Here is a 15,137-nt window from a genome sequence, read left to right as displayed (position 1 = left end):
TTGAGCATAATGATCTTGGGCCACCGTTGCCAGTGACTGTTCCTTACTGCATACCTCTTCTCCACTCAGCTCAAGAACACAGGATGAGACAGTCCTGTTACCTTTTCTCCCAACCCAACTTATGTATGAAGATTTAAAACTGTCTCCCAAAGGGATAATACTCGATTCCATATATAGGCTTTGCAATGTATTACACACCCTAACCCCCAAAAGAGCATTCTACAGGATATTTCTGTATTAAATCCATTTGCCGAACAGAAGTTTTAGAGGTTTTAAAAGTTTCATTAGCTCCTCAAGATTCATGAGCCAAGCAAATGGAGACCCTCTCTGCTTTATATGATAAATTCCATATTACCGGTGGAGGGTGTCCAGGTTCTTGGCGTCTTGAACAAAGAATTAAACAAAACACACAAACAAAGCAAGGAAAGAATGAAGCGACAAATGCAGAAATTTATTGAAAATGAAAGTACACTCCACAGGGTGGGAGCGGGGCTCAAGGGCCCCGTTATAGAATTTTGAGGAGTTTTACATACCCTCTAGAGGATTCCATTGGTTACTCGGTGTACGCCCTATGTAAATGAAGGGATGAAATAAAGTTACAAAGTCACATACTGGGCACGCCCTATGGAGAGGATATTTTCTGTCATAGCTGAAGTGTGCATCGGGCTTATGTTCCCTGCCTCCAGACCCTACCTATTTTCCTGCCTCATCTACAGCCATTTCCAAATTAAGCATGCCAATACAGTCACTTAAATCTCATTATGTGATTCCAGTACTCACGGTTTCTTTCTGAATGCCTGTCCATGTGGCCAATCCCGTGAGATAATACATTAGAAGCTGACATTATGGCTAGTCAGCTCCATCATCATAAATTGAGCAGAATCTGTTGAAAAGTGAATGATCACTTTTGACACAGAATCCTAGAAGTCAAAAGTAAACTTCCTGCTAAGTGAATTAGCACTTTCTTTTGTTATTCAAAACTACCCCACTTATTAAGTGGGGTAAAACCCTACTTAATAAATTATTTTCCTTCTCATCCTTCACAGGTTCTTGCCAAGACCTGCATCTTGGGCTATTCTCACATGTCAGTCCTTCCAAGGTTGTATATAGTGATATCTATCCTAATGTAAACATTTCTTAGTTTTGCATTGTAATTTTAAATTGCAGTAACCAAGATTGCAAGATTCATGGAGGATCATTTATTTTTTCTACATGCTCCTTAAGTTTTTCCTACGTTTTCTAAGTTTTTTCTAGAATCCCCAAATTGGGTGTGGTCTCTTCTCTCTTGGAATTACTCCATTTACTAAATTGTTGAGAAACAATTTACCAGTTGTTTCTGTCCTGGATGTGAAGGGCCTGTTAGGAAAAAAATGGCTTTTGCCCTGTCCTTCATGCACTCCTTCCCAGGGAAGGAATGGCCACTTCTCTGATTGGTCAGTTTGGGAGGAGTAGTTGAGCCTGTTCAGGTTATCTGCTTGCTTCCTCTTTTTATTGGAAAACAATGACTAGTTATAAAAGTCTGTCTAACACAGGGAGAAAACAACAGGAAGCCTTATGAAATTCAGATGTAAAGACACATTGTATATTCAGTTTGATTAGTAACAAAAATGACATTTTGTTTACTATATATTGACCACTCATATTTTATTTCTCTACTGTTTCTGAATGTGGACTTGAGAAAAAAAAAGGCAGTATATTTTGGTTCCTTAAAACCATATCACCATTCAGATGTAATGTGCTCCTTCATCCTATCATTCTGGAATTTGAATTTAAATTTTAACTTGGTTTTGGGCACTTTGATTATTTCCCTTCTCACAGGTTCTTGCCAAGACCTGCATCTTGGACTCTTCTCACATGTCAGTCTTTCCAAGGTTGTATATAGTGATATCTGTCCTAATGTAAACATTTCTTAGTTTTGCATTGTAATTTTAAATTGCAGTAACCAAGATTGCAGGATTCATGGATGATCATTTATTTTTTCTACATGCTCCTTAAGTTTTTCTTACGTTTTCTAAGTTTTTTCTAGAATCCCCAAATTGGGTGTGGTCTCTTCTCTCCTGGAATCTCAGAGCACTGTGAATCTCATGGTATTAGATAACTATTGCTACGCAACAATTACCTACAATTAACAACAATACACATTTTTGTTCTCATACACTTTTTGTGCACCAGAAATCCAGGAAAAGCTTGACTCATTTTTTTCCAGCTCAGGGTCTCTCTCAAGGTTACAGTGAAGAGTTGGCCTAGGGCTTCAGTCATCTGAAAGTTATGCTGAGGCTGGAGTATTCACTTCCAAAATGGCCGCTCACTTGGCCGAAGGCAGGAAGTCTCTGTCCGTCACTGGCGGTTGGCAAGAGGGCTTAGTTCTTTGCCATGTAAACCTCTCTACAGGGTTGTTAGCATGCACTTAGGAAATGACAGCTGGCTTCCCCCAGAAGGAGTGATCCAACAAAGTAAGGCAGAAGCTGCAATAGCTTTCATTACTTCCAACAGTGTCATTTCCACAATAGTCTATTGGCTGGAGAAGTCAGCCCTATTCAATGCGGAAGGAGACTACATAATGGGAGAATTATTGGGGTCCACCTTGGAGTCTGGCTAGTACACTCATGTAAGGTTTTTTTTTTTTTTTTTTTTTGAGACGGAGTCTCGCTCTGTCGCCCAGGCTGGAGTGCAGTGGCCGGATCTCAGCTCACTGCAAGCTCCGCCTCCCGGGTTCACGCCATTCTCCTGCCTCAGCCTCCCGAGTAGCTGGGACTACAGGCGCCGCCACCTCGCCCGGCTAGTTTTTTTGTATTTTTTAGTAGAGACGGGGTTTCACCGTGTTAGCCAGGATGGTCTCGATCTCCTGACCTCGTGATCCGCCCGTCTCGGCCTCCCAAAGTGCTGGGATTACAGGCTTGAGCCACCGCGCCCGGCCTCATGTAAGGTTTATACTATAATAAATAATTTCCCTGGTTTACTAATCTAAATTACTGAACTATTTGAAGGAACATTCTTTTTTAGTGATTACTGTTTTCTCCCATTTTGGATAGTACTCAGTGTCGGTGGAGCTCTGTGCCTTTCTTGAAGGAGGACTAGCATGTTAGTGCCCCTTTACGATGTAGTAGTGAAATCAGACTAACGAGTTTAAGGAACATTTTCCACACTCTGATTTGAAGTTTCTTTCCTTGGATCTCGAAACCATGAACAGGATTAGTAAAAGTTGTTGTATCCAACAAATGGAAGGAAAAAAAGTTTTAATGACACCTGAAACACCTATTAAGAACAGTTAAACAACATTTAGACATTGAAATTTTAAATGAAGTGCTAGTCTGTAAAATAAGCCTTACAAATTTTAAAGGCATAGTTATCATAAAAAACATGTTCTCAAGCTACAATGTGATTAAATAAATGACAGAAGGATAACCAAAAAGAAGCTGCAATTCTCAAGTCATTTAATGAGAATAACATTATCTAAACACCAAAACCACATATGGAGAGAACAAGAAAAGAAAACTGTAGGACAGCCTCATTAATGACTACAGATAGAAAATTCCTACCAAAAAAAATAGCAAAACAAATCCAGCAATGTATTTAAAAAATGCCATTATCATGTTGTTTATCACAAAAATACGATGTAAGCTTAATTTACTTTGAAAATCAATTAATGGTGTTAACAAATTGAAGATATAAATCACATCATCTCTATAGATTCAGAAAAAGCATTCAGTAAAGCTAAACCCCCACCTATGATTGAAATCAATTGTAAATTAATAATACAAGGAAACTTTTTTTAACCAAGTAAGGGACACTGTTAAAAATGCCTACAACATTTATTCTTAAATGATGCCACTTACAACAACAAAAAGGTCTCTGGAGAAAATTTTAACAATTTATTTGAAGACGTTAAAACACTCTAAATGAACGATCTTGGATAGTAAGAATCAATATCATAAAGATTTCAATTCTCCCCTAAATGAATTATACCTGGATTCAGTACAATTCTAGTCAGAACAGCAATAGGATATTCTATGGAACTTGACAAGCTGAATCTAAAATTTCTGAATCATTAGGCATGAATATAGATTTTTAAAAAAGAAACATGATTTTTACTCACCCCATAAACACAAATTAAATTTGTTCTTGTTTATTTTGTTTTGAGATGGGGTCTCGCTATATTGCTCAATCTGATCTGAACTTCTGGACTCAAGGGGTAGTCCCTCCTCAATCTCCCAAGTAGCTAGTAGTGCAGATATGAGCCACTGTGCCTTGCACAAATTAATTTCAACATATTAAAAACTGAAATGTGAGAGGCAAACCTACAAAAATATTTTATGACATAGGAGAATATCTTCATAATATTAGGGTAGAAGTGATTTATTACATGAGATGCAAAAATATTGATGTTTTAAAAGAACATCAAAGATTTTTTTAAAAAATCACAATAAAGAAGGTGAATCACAGATGGGAGAAGATATCTGAAATTTATAACTCTCAAAGTCTAATATTCAGAGTATTCAAAGCCCTCCTACAGATAAATGTTTAAAAGAAAAGAAAAAAAAATAGAAAAACAGGCAGCAGATTCAAACAGGCACTTTCAAAAGAAGAAATCCAAGTGGCCAATAAACAAATGAAAAGCTGAGCAACATCATTAGTATTCAGGGAAAGTAAATTAAAACCACAATGATATATGATTACCAAAGCATTAGGCTGGCAAAATTAAAAATCCCAGAATACAAGGGCTGGCATAAATTTGAAATAATAGGAACTATCATACACTGCTCTTGGGTTCATAAATTCATACAGTAACTTTGGAAAATAATATGACACTATGGAATAAAATTAAGTATAGGCATAGCTGTCAATTCTACTACTGGGAATATACTGTAGAGGAATCCTTACATGAACACCAAAGGCATGTACAGCCGAACAATACGTAACAACAACAAATAGAGGAAATACCTCAAATTTCCATCTATAGTAGGATGGATAAACAAATGGTTGCGTATTCATGCAATGAAATATTATACAGCAGTGGCTGTGTGCAGTGGCTCAAGTCTGTAATCCCAGTACTTTGGGAGGCCGAGGTGGGCGGATCACAAGGTCAGGAGATGGAGACCATCCTGGCTAGCACGGTGAAAGCCCGTCTCTACTAAAAATACAAAAAATTAGCCAGGCCTGGTGGCGGGCGCCTGTAGTCCCAGCTACTCAGGAGGCTGAGGCAGGAGAATGGCGTGAACCTGGGAAGTGGAGATGGCAGTGAGCCGACATCACGCCACTGAACTCCAGCCTGGGTAAGAGAGCGAGACTCTGTCTCAAAAAAAAAAAGAAAAAGAAAAAGAAAAGAAAAGAAAAGAAAGGAAATATTACATAGCAGTAAAATAAAGGAACTACAGCTCCACATATCAGCTTGGAAAAAATCTCAAAACACATAATATTTGCTGAAAGAAGTAGAGAAGAATTCATACATAACTTTTGTCCCAGCTTGATGGAACTATGATTGACAATATAAATTGTATATATTTAGGGTGTACAGCATGATGTTTTGCTATATGTACACATTGGGAAATGATACCACAATCACATACCTATCACCTGACAGTGACCGTTTTTTGTTTTTTGTTTTGGTGAGAACACTTGAGATCTGCTCTTAGCAAATTTCAAGTATAGGTTATTATTAACTTCATTAACAACATAATAATTAATATTTACATTATTAGCATGTTAATATCAACATTATTAACTATAGTCACAATGCTGTACATTGTTTGTAGTACTCAATTCCTTTTAAGTGAAATTCTGGAATTGTCAAGTAAACAACAGATTTTTGAAGAATACATATAGATTCTGAGATTATGCGAAAATCAAGGGAATTATTAGACCAAAATTTAGTCTATAGATTACTCTGGGACTGAGCCATGCAACAGTTGCAGTTTGGGAGGAGGAATACCGGAATTTCTAAAGTACTGGTAATGCTCTATTTCTTATGCTGCTGCTGGGAATAGGGCTGTTTACTTTTACTCTCTTTAAATTGAACACAGATAAATGTATAGGCTCTACTATGTGTGAAGTGATTCTCAATAAAAAGTTTAAATACAATTTTTCCAACTGCTGTTTCTTAGAATGTAAAATACCTTTAGAAATGGAGTTATCCAAGACTATAAATGTTAAAGAAAATCTTGTGTCACATAGGAAGTTTAGATTTTCGTGTGAAAATTAAAGTTGCATTTAAAATAAACAATCTAATCATTGTCATCATATTAGTTTGATAAATATTCTATATCCTTAAACTACTTTACTTACAGAATATTTCAGAATGGAAAACGTGGGTTGTTTTAAATGCATGTATCATATAAGCCATGTCATACCATCATTTTGTCACAAGAGGGACTAGATAGTCAAAAAGTACAACTTTGCCTTTTGGTTGTAAGATTATATTTTCTATCTAACGTTAATTTTTCATACACTATATTCATGCCAGTGAATGTATTTTAGAGTATAGTACCATTATATATACATATATATTTCATATCAACAAAAATGTTAAAATAACTACTAGCTTGCTGTTTCATTTCCCATGGATATAGATTGTATAGAAAGTATTTAACCAGGCTGTTATGGTTTCTGATTATGTGCTTTATGAAAATTATTATTATTATTATTTTTTTTTTTTTTTTTGAGGCGGAGTCTCGCTCTGTGGCCCGGACTGGAGTGCAGTGGCCGGATCTCAGCTCACTGCAAGCTCCGCCTCACGGGTTTATGCCATTCTCCTGCCTCAGCCTCCCGAGTAGCTGGGACTACAGGCGCCAGCCACCTCGCCCAGCTAGTTTTTGTATTTTTAGTAGAGACAGGGTTTCACTGTGTTAGCCAGGATGGTCTCGATCTCCTGACCTCGTGATCCGCCCGTCTCGGCCTCCCAAAGTGCTGGGATTACAGGCTTGAGCCACCGCGCCCGGCGAAAATTATTTTTATTTTGTGTTAGTACTAAAAATTCAAAAGTGAATTGATTTATATATATATATTTGTTGTATTTATTTTTCTTATTTGATTTCCAGATATCTGTAAGCATTTACAACCAATCTCCAACTTGATAAGATGAATCGAAGTAATTATGAATTTATTGCTAGAGTAAAACCATGAGTTACTATTTTATCCAGTTGACCAGTAGTTTTCACTTAAACTTGCTTTGCGGAACATACGGTGTTTCTGGAAGGTCTGTCAGGGGCCACTATATATGGAGTAGGAGGGATACTTTTTTACTGGGACAATTCTTTACTTAACTTTTCAGATATTGCTGTCTTTTATAAAGCTTTTTATCTATAGAAATAATTACAAATTGAAAACCACTGGACTAGACTGGTAGGGAAAATTAGTATCAGTTGAAATGTAGGAAATGTTTTTACATGTGTTACCTCATTAGCTCTTTTCAATGTAAAATGTGAACCCTGAGAGGTAGCCTTTGTCTTGTTCACCATCGTAACGCCAATGCAGAGAACAACACATAACACATGGTTAAGTTGGTGTAACACATGGTAATGCATGAAACATTCAAATATCACTTAACAAGTAAGTTTGTTAAGTGAATAAACAGCTCCAGAAGATGGGCATAGCAAGTATTATTTGAATTTTATCAAAAAGCAAAGAGTAGCTTAGAATAAAAGACTTGCAGAGGGTCATACTATCAGTAAGTAAAAGAATCAAGTAGAACCCAAATCCTCCATCTCCTGGATTTTAATACATTTTGGATCAAATCTGGGGGAAAGAAGGTGAGGAGAGAATGGAGAAAAGGGAAAGAAAGGAAGTAGAACAGAATTTAAATTTATTTTGCTTTCCACTATACCGTAGCTGCCTCTTATTTGATTGAGCAGGGAAAGATCAACTGTAGTAAAGCAAAAAAGAAAAACACGTTTTCACTTATTTACGTTCATTGTTGAGAAAATAAGTTTTGGTAGGAGAGACCAAAGGATGTTGTTTTAATCATACATATCTCTAAAAGAGTAAAAGGGGCCAGGTGTGGTGGCTCACTCCTGTAATCCCAGGACTTTGGGAAGCCAAGGTGGGTGGATCACCTGAGGTCAGGAGTTCAAGACCAGCCTGGCCAACACAGTGAAACCCCATCTCTTCTAAAAATACAACAAATTAGCTGGGCGTGGTGGCAGGTGCCTGTAATCCCAGCTACTCGGGAGGCGGAGGCAGGAGAATCGGTTGAACCCGGGAGGCAGAGGTTACAGTGAACCGAGATTGCGCCATTGCACTCCAGCCTGGGCAACAAGAGCGAAACTCCGTCTCAGAAAAAAAAAAAAAAGTAAACGTATTATTTTTTCCTGACAACGTCTATTTCTAAAGGGAGTTTGGGGAATCAGTGCAGGTATCATGTGACTGCTTTCCCCAGCTGCTATTTCCTTCCCTTTCTCACAAGTCCTTCAAACACCTGGGAGGACTGGTTTTTCACTTCCTCTCATTCATGTTGTTGGCAGAATTCAGTTCCTTACAGTGGCAGGACCAAGATCCCCATTTGCTTTCAAAAACTAGTAGGCTGGGTATGGTGGCTTAGGCTGGTAATCCCAGCATTTTGGGAGGCCAAGGTGGGTGGATCACCTGAGGTCAGGAGTTTGAGACCAGTCTGGCCAACATGATGAAACCCTGTCTCTACTAAAAATACAAAAATTACCCAGGCGTGGTGGCGTGCACCTGTGATCCCAGCTACTCAAGAGGCTGAGGCAGGAGAATTGCTTGAGCCTAGGAGACAAAGGTTGTAGAAGGCGAGATCATGCCAACACCGTATCAGTTTCCATGTCTATTTTTATTAGCCTTGTGTGCATAGCACCAAGCACAGAATCTGGCACATAGAAGGTATTAAGTAAATATTAATCGTCTTTAAGTACATCATTTTAATTAGAATTAATCAATGTTTATAGGTATTTTCAACGTACAAGGCACAACAGTAAAAACCTCCCATGTTCTCCATACTTTCCAAGACTTTTTTTTCCCCCGAGTCAGAGTCTCGTGCTGTCGCCCAGGTATGAGGGCAGTGGCGCGATCTCAGCTCGCTGCAACCTCAGCCTCCTGGATTTAAGCGATTCTCATGCCTCAGCCTCCCAAGTAGCTGGGATTATAGGAGTGCGCCACCACACCCGGCTAATTTTTGTATTTTTAGTAGAGATCAGGTTTCACCATGTTGGCCAGGCTGATCTCAAACTCCTGACCTCAAGTGATCTCCCCACCTCAGCCTCCCAAATTGCTGGGATTATAGGCATGAGCCACCGTGCCTGGCCTCCAAGACCTTTGCTAAGTTATTTACTTCGTAGTAATATCTGGAGCACTGATATGACTCTGTAGTTAAGGAAAAAAATTGGCATAATTATTTTCCTCTACTATTTACATTAAATCATCATCAATCTGAGAGTAGTCAGTTACAGGTTTTTGAGGGAAAAGGTTATTTCTGACTCATTTCTTCCACCCATTAACAGCTGCAAAAAGAACCTTATACACAGCAGATACACAGTAAATTATAATAGAAAAAACAATTAAATCAAAATAAGAAAAGCCTCGAAGGTATTAAGGTTTTCATTCATGTTTAGTGTTTAAACTAGTATAAAGTGATTATTGGTAAATAAGTATAGTTTAATAATACGATAGTAGGAATTAGAGAAGAACTAAAGAAGTTATTGAAAATGTTCTGAAGCAAATATTTTCTTGACTGTTTAAACTCCTGAAAATTAAGTTTTCTTGTGAGACACTATGTCCTACATCACTGAGATTTTCAAGCAATGAAGTATATCACTATTGGTCAAAAAATTGAAGCAGGCCAGGCATGGTGGCTCACACCTTTAATCCCAGCAGTTCAGGATGCCAAGATGAAGGATCACTCGTGCCCAGGAGTTTGAGATGAGACTGGGCAACATGGCAAGACTCCCATTTCTACAAAGAATTCAAAACAATTAATCAGACATGGTGGCACACACTTATAGTCCCAGCTACTCAGGAGGCTGAAGTGAGAGGATCACTTGAGCCCTGGAGGTTGAGGCTGCAGTAAGCCATGATCACACCACTGCATTCCAGCAGAATTCCTTACATTTGGCGGGAGAAGAGCATTTTAAGTTTATTTCTCGTTACAAAAGTGTTTGTCTGCTGGTAATGTTCTGTTTCTTGGTCTGGGAATTTATTACACTTAAAATCTGTACGTGTCTAATATTTTTATAATGTGCCCTCCTTTCTGCCCTCTTTTCTGCATGTATATTTTGTCAACAATAAGCCTAACACTTTTATAAGCCAGTTACCTTTTCTATGAGATGAATCACTGATTTACATAGGCTTCTTAGACTCTCCCCGCTGTCTCTTTCTTCATAAACATTCACACTGGCCTTAATTCCCACGGCCATTGAAAGTTATACAACCGAAGTTCTGGATCCTCTCTTGTTAGGATTTTGGCTTGATAGAACTAAGTGATGATAATATTAGCAAATCAAATTGAAAAGTTTCTAAAGTGCGTCTTATTTTTAAAGGGGTAATTTACAGAAAATATAAGGTGGAAGTTATGTTCGACCTTTGGTAGTACTGTGTGGATTTTTTATACTTCGTTTTAATAATGAAGATGTTTAATTTATTTCAAACAGTATTTAACAAAGAGAATATAAGCAAATGTCGACCATCACATACAAAGTGTTTCTGGGTGAAGTTTAAGGAAAGACATGAGAGGCACATACTCTTTCCTGTCCCACCATCATCCTTCTTTAGATGAGCCATTCTGAAGCAAAGTTTGTGAAAAATGACTGCTCCAGTTTAATCTTCACCAAATAACAGGAAAATACAATTTGAAGGGGGAAGGGATTTTCTCAAACTAAAGCACTTAGTTGGCAGATTAGTATGCTGATAAGACCTGGCTTTTGGTTTGGTCTATTTGAATGTGGATAAGTTAACTTCTCTAAGCCTCAGTTTCCTCATATGTAAAATGGAGCTAATAATATCTAGTAATATCTACTCCCACAGATGTTGAAAATATGAGGTAGTGTCTGGCACATAGTGGGTACTGGTGATGAGAACTATCATGTTTATTCCAGCTCCCAAAGAAAGCCCCCAGATCTCCATAAAATAAAATGACAGAAATAATGATCAATAACTTGCACTTTAGCTTCACAATGTCCTCCTTGGTTTGTTTCAGGAAAGTAGTAGATCATCCAAAAAGGCGATTTGGTATCCCCATGGATCGGATTGGTAGAAACCGGCTTTCAAATTCCAGAGGCTAATTGATTCCAATTGTGAGTACAATTTGAATAAGTAACAATATATGCAGGCATTTGATTAACATTTCACAACGGAGTAATCAATCCATTCTTGCTTTTAAGTCCCCCTTTTGATTTCCTAGCTTATCAATTCACTTTTCAATCATTTATGTACTCAATTAGTATAGTATATTAATGTTAAATCACTTAAATGATAGTGAAAAGCAAAAGAATGTGCTAGTTCTGCTTCACTCTCCAAAATTAGTGATTCAGTAATTTTCCGACTCCTATGTAATTAACCATTGAATATTAATATGCAGATAAGGGTTAAAGTCCTAGTCAATATATTAAATCTCCTTCATAAACGTATAACAATCCCTGTGTTATGAAGAAGACACATTCAAGTGATACACATCATCTTGTTGTCAATAAGTACGTTATTAGAATTATGATAACGTGGAGCACAGGAGAGAAAATGCACAGCAGAAAGAGCATTAGCCATGGAATCAAAACACTATCCAAATCCTGATTCTTTCATTCATTCATTAGCTTGTTCCTGTTAAGATAGTTTATTTTTCTACAGCTTGTACATTTCAATAATAATGTAGAGGTATTATGAAGATTAAATTAGATGTTTGTAGTGGGCCTACAATATATTGGATACACAATGCATGGCAAGTGATAGTTGATATTACAGTTCTAAAAATTTACTGTTCCAGGCCTTATACTTGGCACTTTATGTGCATTGCTTCACTTAATCATTTTATTTCATAAAGCAATACTATCACTATCGCCAATATCTTGAGAAGTATTGATGTATAATGGTTAAAGTTGCCAGCTAAAGAGATCAGGCTTTATGGGTTCAAATTCCAGGTCATCTATCAATATTTGTTAGCTATGGGAACTTATTTAAATTCTGAAACACTCCTTCATTAAATTAGAATAATAATTTCTGCCATATAGCATTGTCCTGAGGATTAAATAGATACATATTAAGCACTTATAATAGTATCTGACATGTTAATTTCTTCATAAGTATTAGTTAATATTATTATTATACAAATAAATGGAAGGCTTAGAAATATTAACTTACAGTGCCACATAGAGTATAAGTGGTACACACAGAATTAAAATCCAGAAAGGTTAGATCCTGAGTGGATATGTTAAACACAGCATTTAATCATACATATCCTTTAAACACTAAATAAATGTTTTTTGAACGTGAAATCTTAGCAATATGTTTTCTTCCAATAGGGCTTATAGAAGGTGCATCCTCGCTCCCTAAAAATAAGACAAACTGGAACTGCTTTAACAATCCGAGGCTAGAGAAGAGGGAATTCTGCCTTCTGCTTCTCTAGAGATGATCCTTAGAACAATAATTTAGAGGCCCCAAAAGTATCACATTAGCCCTGATCTTCTCTTAATTTAAATCTCCCCATTTTGTTCCTCCTTCTCATGCTCTAAAACCACAATAAATAGTCAGTATTTTATCTCAGCTCTCTCATTCTCAGAATCACTCAGTTAAAATAAATTTCTTTATCATGCAGTCGTTTAATGAACCTCTGCGGTTAATGAATGCCTGTAGATACAAGAGAACTTCCTGAATCCTGCCAAGAACACTGCCTTTTAATCAGCATCATCTTCAAAATAGATTGAACATTATTTCTTCATATCTAGAGATATACCAAGTATGGTCACTCTTCAAGGTTGTTAAAAATTACCACATTATATTTGAGTAGAAACTAGCTAATTGTCATTTAAAAACCAAGTAACTCTTTGAGTCCTCCAGTTTCTTGATGTTCTGAGAACATTATGACAATAAGGCAAAATTAATCAAGTTTGATTGGTTTCCACATATACCTTTACCACCCTTGATTATCACCCATTTCAACATTTTTTAGTTCAACCACAACAAGTTATGATAAATTATACGGGGAACTCATTTTCACACGAAATTCTTTTTTTTTTTTTTTGAGACCGAGTCTCACTCTTTGGTCAGGGTGAAGTGCAGTGGCTGGATCTCAGCTCACTGCATCCTCCCCGTCCCGGGTTCAAGCGATTCTCCTGCCTCAGCCTCCCGAGTATCTGGGACTACAGATGCCCGCCACCACCCGCCGGCTACTGTCTTAAAAATATATTTTTAGTAGAGACGAGGTTTCACCATGTTGGGCAGGATGGTCTGGATCTCCTGACCTTGTCAATCTCCCGCCTCCGCCTCCCAAAGTGCTGAGATTATAGGCGTGAGTCCCTGTGCCCGGCCTTGAATTTTTATATGAAGACTGAGACCGTAGAAATTTCAGCTAGCTACTAGACTATGAAGACAGTTGAATTAATACAGTGCTTCCTGAATCACTGTTGGGTGAAATCCAATCAATTTGTATGTTGTGTCCTTTACTTTTCTTTTCTTTTCTTTTTTTGAGACAGAGTCTTGCTCTGTCTCCCAGGCTGGAGTGCAGTGGCCGGATCTCAGCTCACTGCAAGCTCCGCCTCCCGGGTTCACGCCATTCTCCTGCCTCAGCCTCCCGAGTAGCTGGGACTACAGGCGCCCGCCACCTCGCCCGGCTAATTTTTTGTATTTTTTAGTAGAGACGGGGTTTCACCGTGTTAGCCAGGATGGTCTCGATCTCCTGACCTCGTGATCCGCCCACCTGGGCCTCCCAAAGTGCTGGGATTACAGGCGTGAGCCACCACACCCAGCCCTGTTGTGTCCTTTTCTTAGCAAACTTTGTTGAGCATCTTGACAATCACTGTTCTTATATTAAAATTGCAAGGTGAGAATATCATAAAAGAATCGATTTAGAAAAGAACTTATCATAAATTTTCCCTTTCCCATTCATCAGTCATTGTGGGTTCACCTCTTCAACCATTATGTTTCTATTTCTTTTCCATCACTGCCACACTGTCTCTCAGACATTTGTTTATTTCCTCATGTGAAGTTTCATGTTATGTAGTTTATGAATAACAAAAGACATGAGATGATAATATATTTCTAATTTCCAATCAAATTTTCAAAGTTACTTTTGATATTTTTATCTATTGTCACAATATTCCTTTGGATTAAACAGGGGTTGTACTAAAGTGTATCATTTAATAGATAGCAACTTAAAAGTCATTAAATACGGTTCACACAATCATACAGCTAAGAGGTTCAAAAACATGAAGTTTCATTTAGTCCAACCCCATTTTTTAAAACAATGCAGGAAAATGGAGCTTGCAAGAGGAAATTAACTTGTCTCAAATTTTATAGACTCTTGGGCAGAGCAAAATCTGGGGTCCAGGTCTTTGGACTTACAGGCCAACATTCTCTTCATGACCCAAAAGGTCTTCTTGGTGCTAAGTTTTCATTGTTGAATGCTAAATTCTTTGGCTATACATTTCTAAGATGAACAGAAATGGTATCTCACACTTTACAAACATCTTTGTTTCACTTCTGTGCAGGTTGATGGATTTACTTCTGGAGCAGGTTTATTTGTGGGTTTTCATTTTCTGGGTTTCACTTTAACACTTCACATTAAAAGTAAAACTGCTGCCTAATTATGGAAGTGTTGCTTGATTTGAGGTCATGTCTAGACACAGCTGCTCTATGATAGCCTAGTATAGAGGCCAAATGCCCCCTGGAGCTTTGCTAACAGCCACTGACATGAGGCCGATTGATAAATATGAGAAAAATCACACAAATTTATTTAACATTTACACATGGGACCTTCAGAATGAAGACCTCAGCTCTCCATGGAGGTACAGAGATGCTTATATCACATCTTAAGGTTACAGAAAGAATGCAGACTCAGAGCATGGCCACAACCAGGTTTTATCAATCGTTCCAAGGCAGGTTATGGGAGAGAGAATGGAAGAGGCTTGGCTAGCAAAGGTGGACTTGTTATGTAGATGAAACCTCATCGGCAGCAGCCCTCAGAGAATTTAGGTGGTGAATGTTGG

At 37.7% G+C, this 15,137-nt stretch overlaps 1 protein-coding gene across 1 annotated transcript in view; it reads left to right on the top strand.

Moving 5' to 3' along the window:
• Positions 1–11,225, top strand: part of OSTN (osteocrin) — a 31,249-nt gene extending 20,024 nt beyond the window's left edge. The window contains exon 3 of the mRNA XM_010385839.1: positions 11,141–11,225. Coding sequence (XP_010384141.1) covers positions 11,141–11,225 — 85 coding nt within the window. The remainder of the gene's footprint in view (positions 1–11,140) is intronic.
• The last annotated feature ends 3,912 nt before the right edge of the window (positions 11,226–15,137 follow it).

Source organism: Rhinopithecus roxellana, chromosome 1, assembly GCF_007565055.1.
Source record: "Rhinopithecus roxellana isolate Shanxi Qingling chromosome 1, ASM756505v1, whole genome shotgun sequence".
NCBI lineage: Eukaryota > Metazoa > Chordata > Mammalia > Primates > Cercopithecidae > Rhinopithecus > Rhinopithecus roxellana.
The sequence above is the reverse complement of the archived record's forward strand: the minus strand, read 5'-3'. Positions and strand labels throughout refer to the sequence as shown.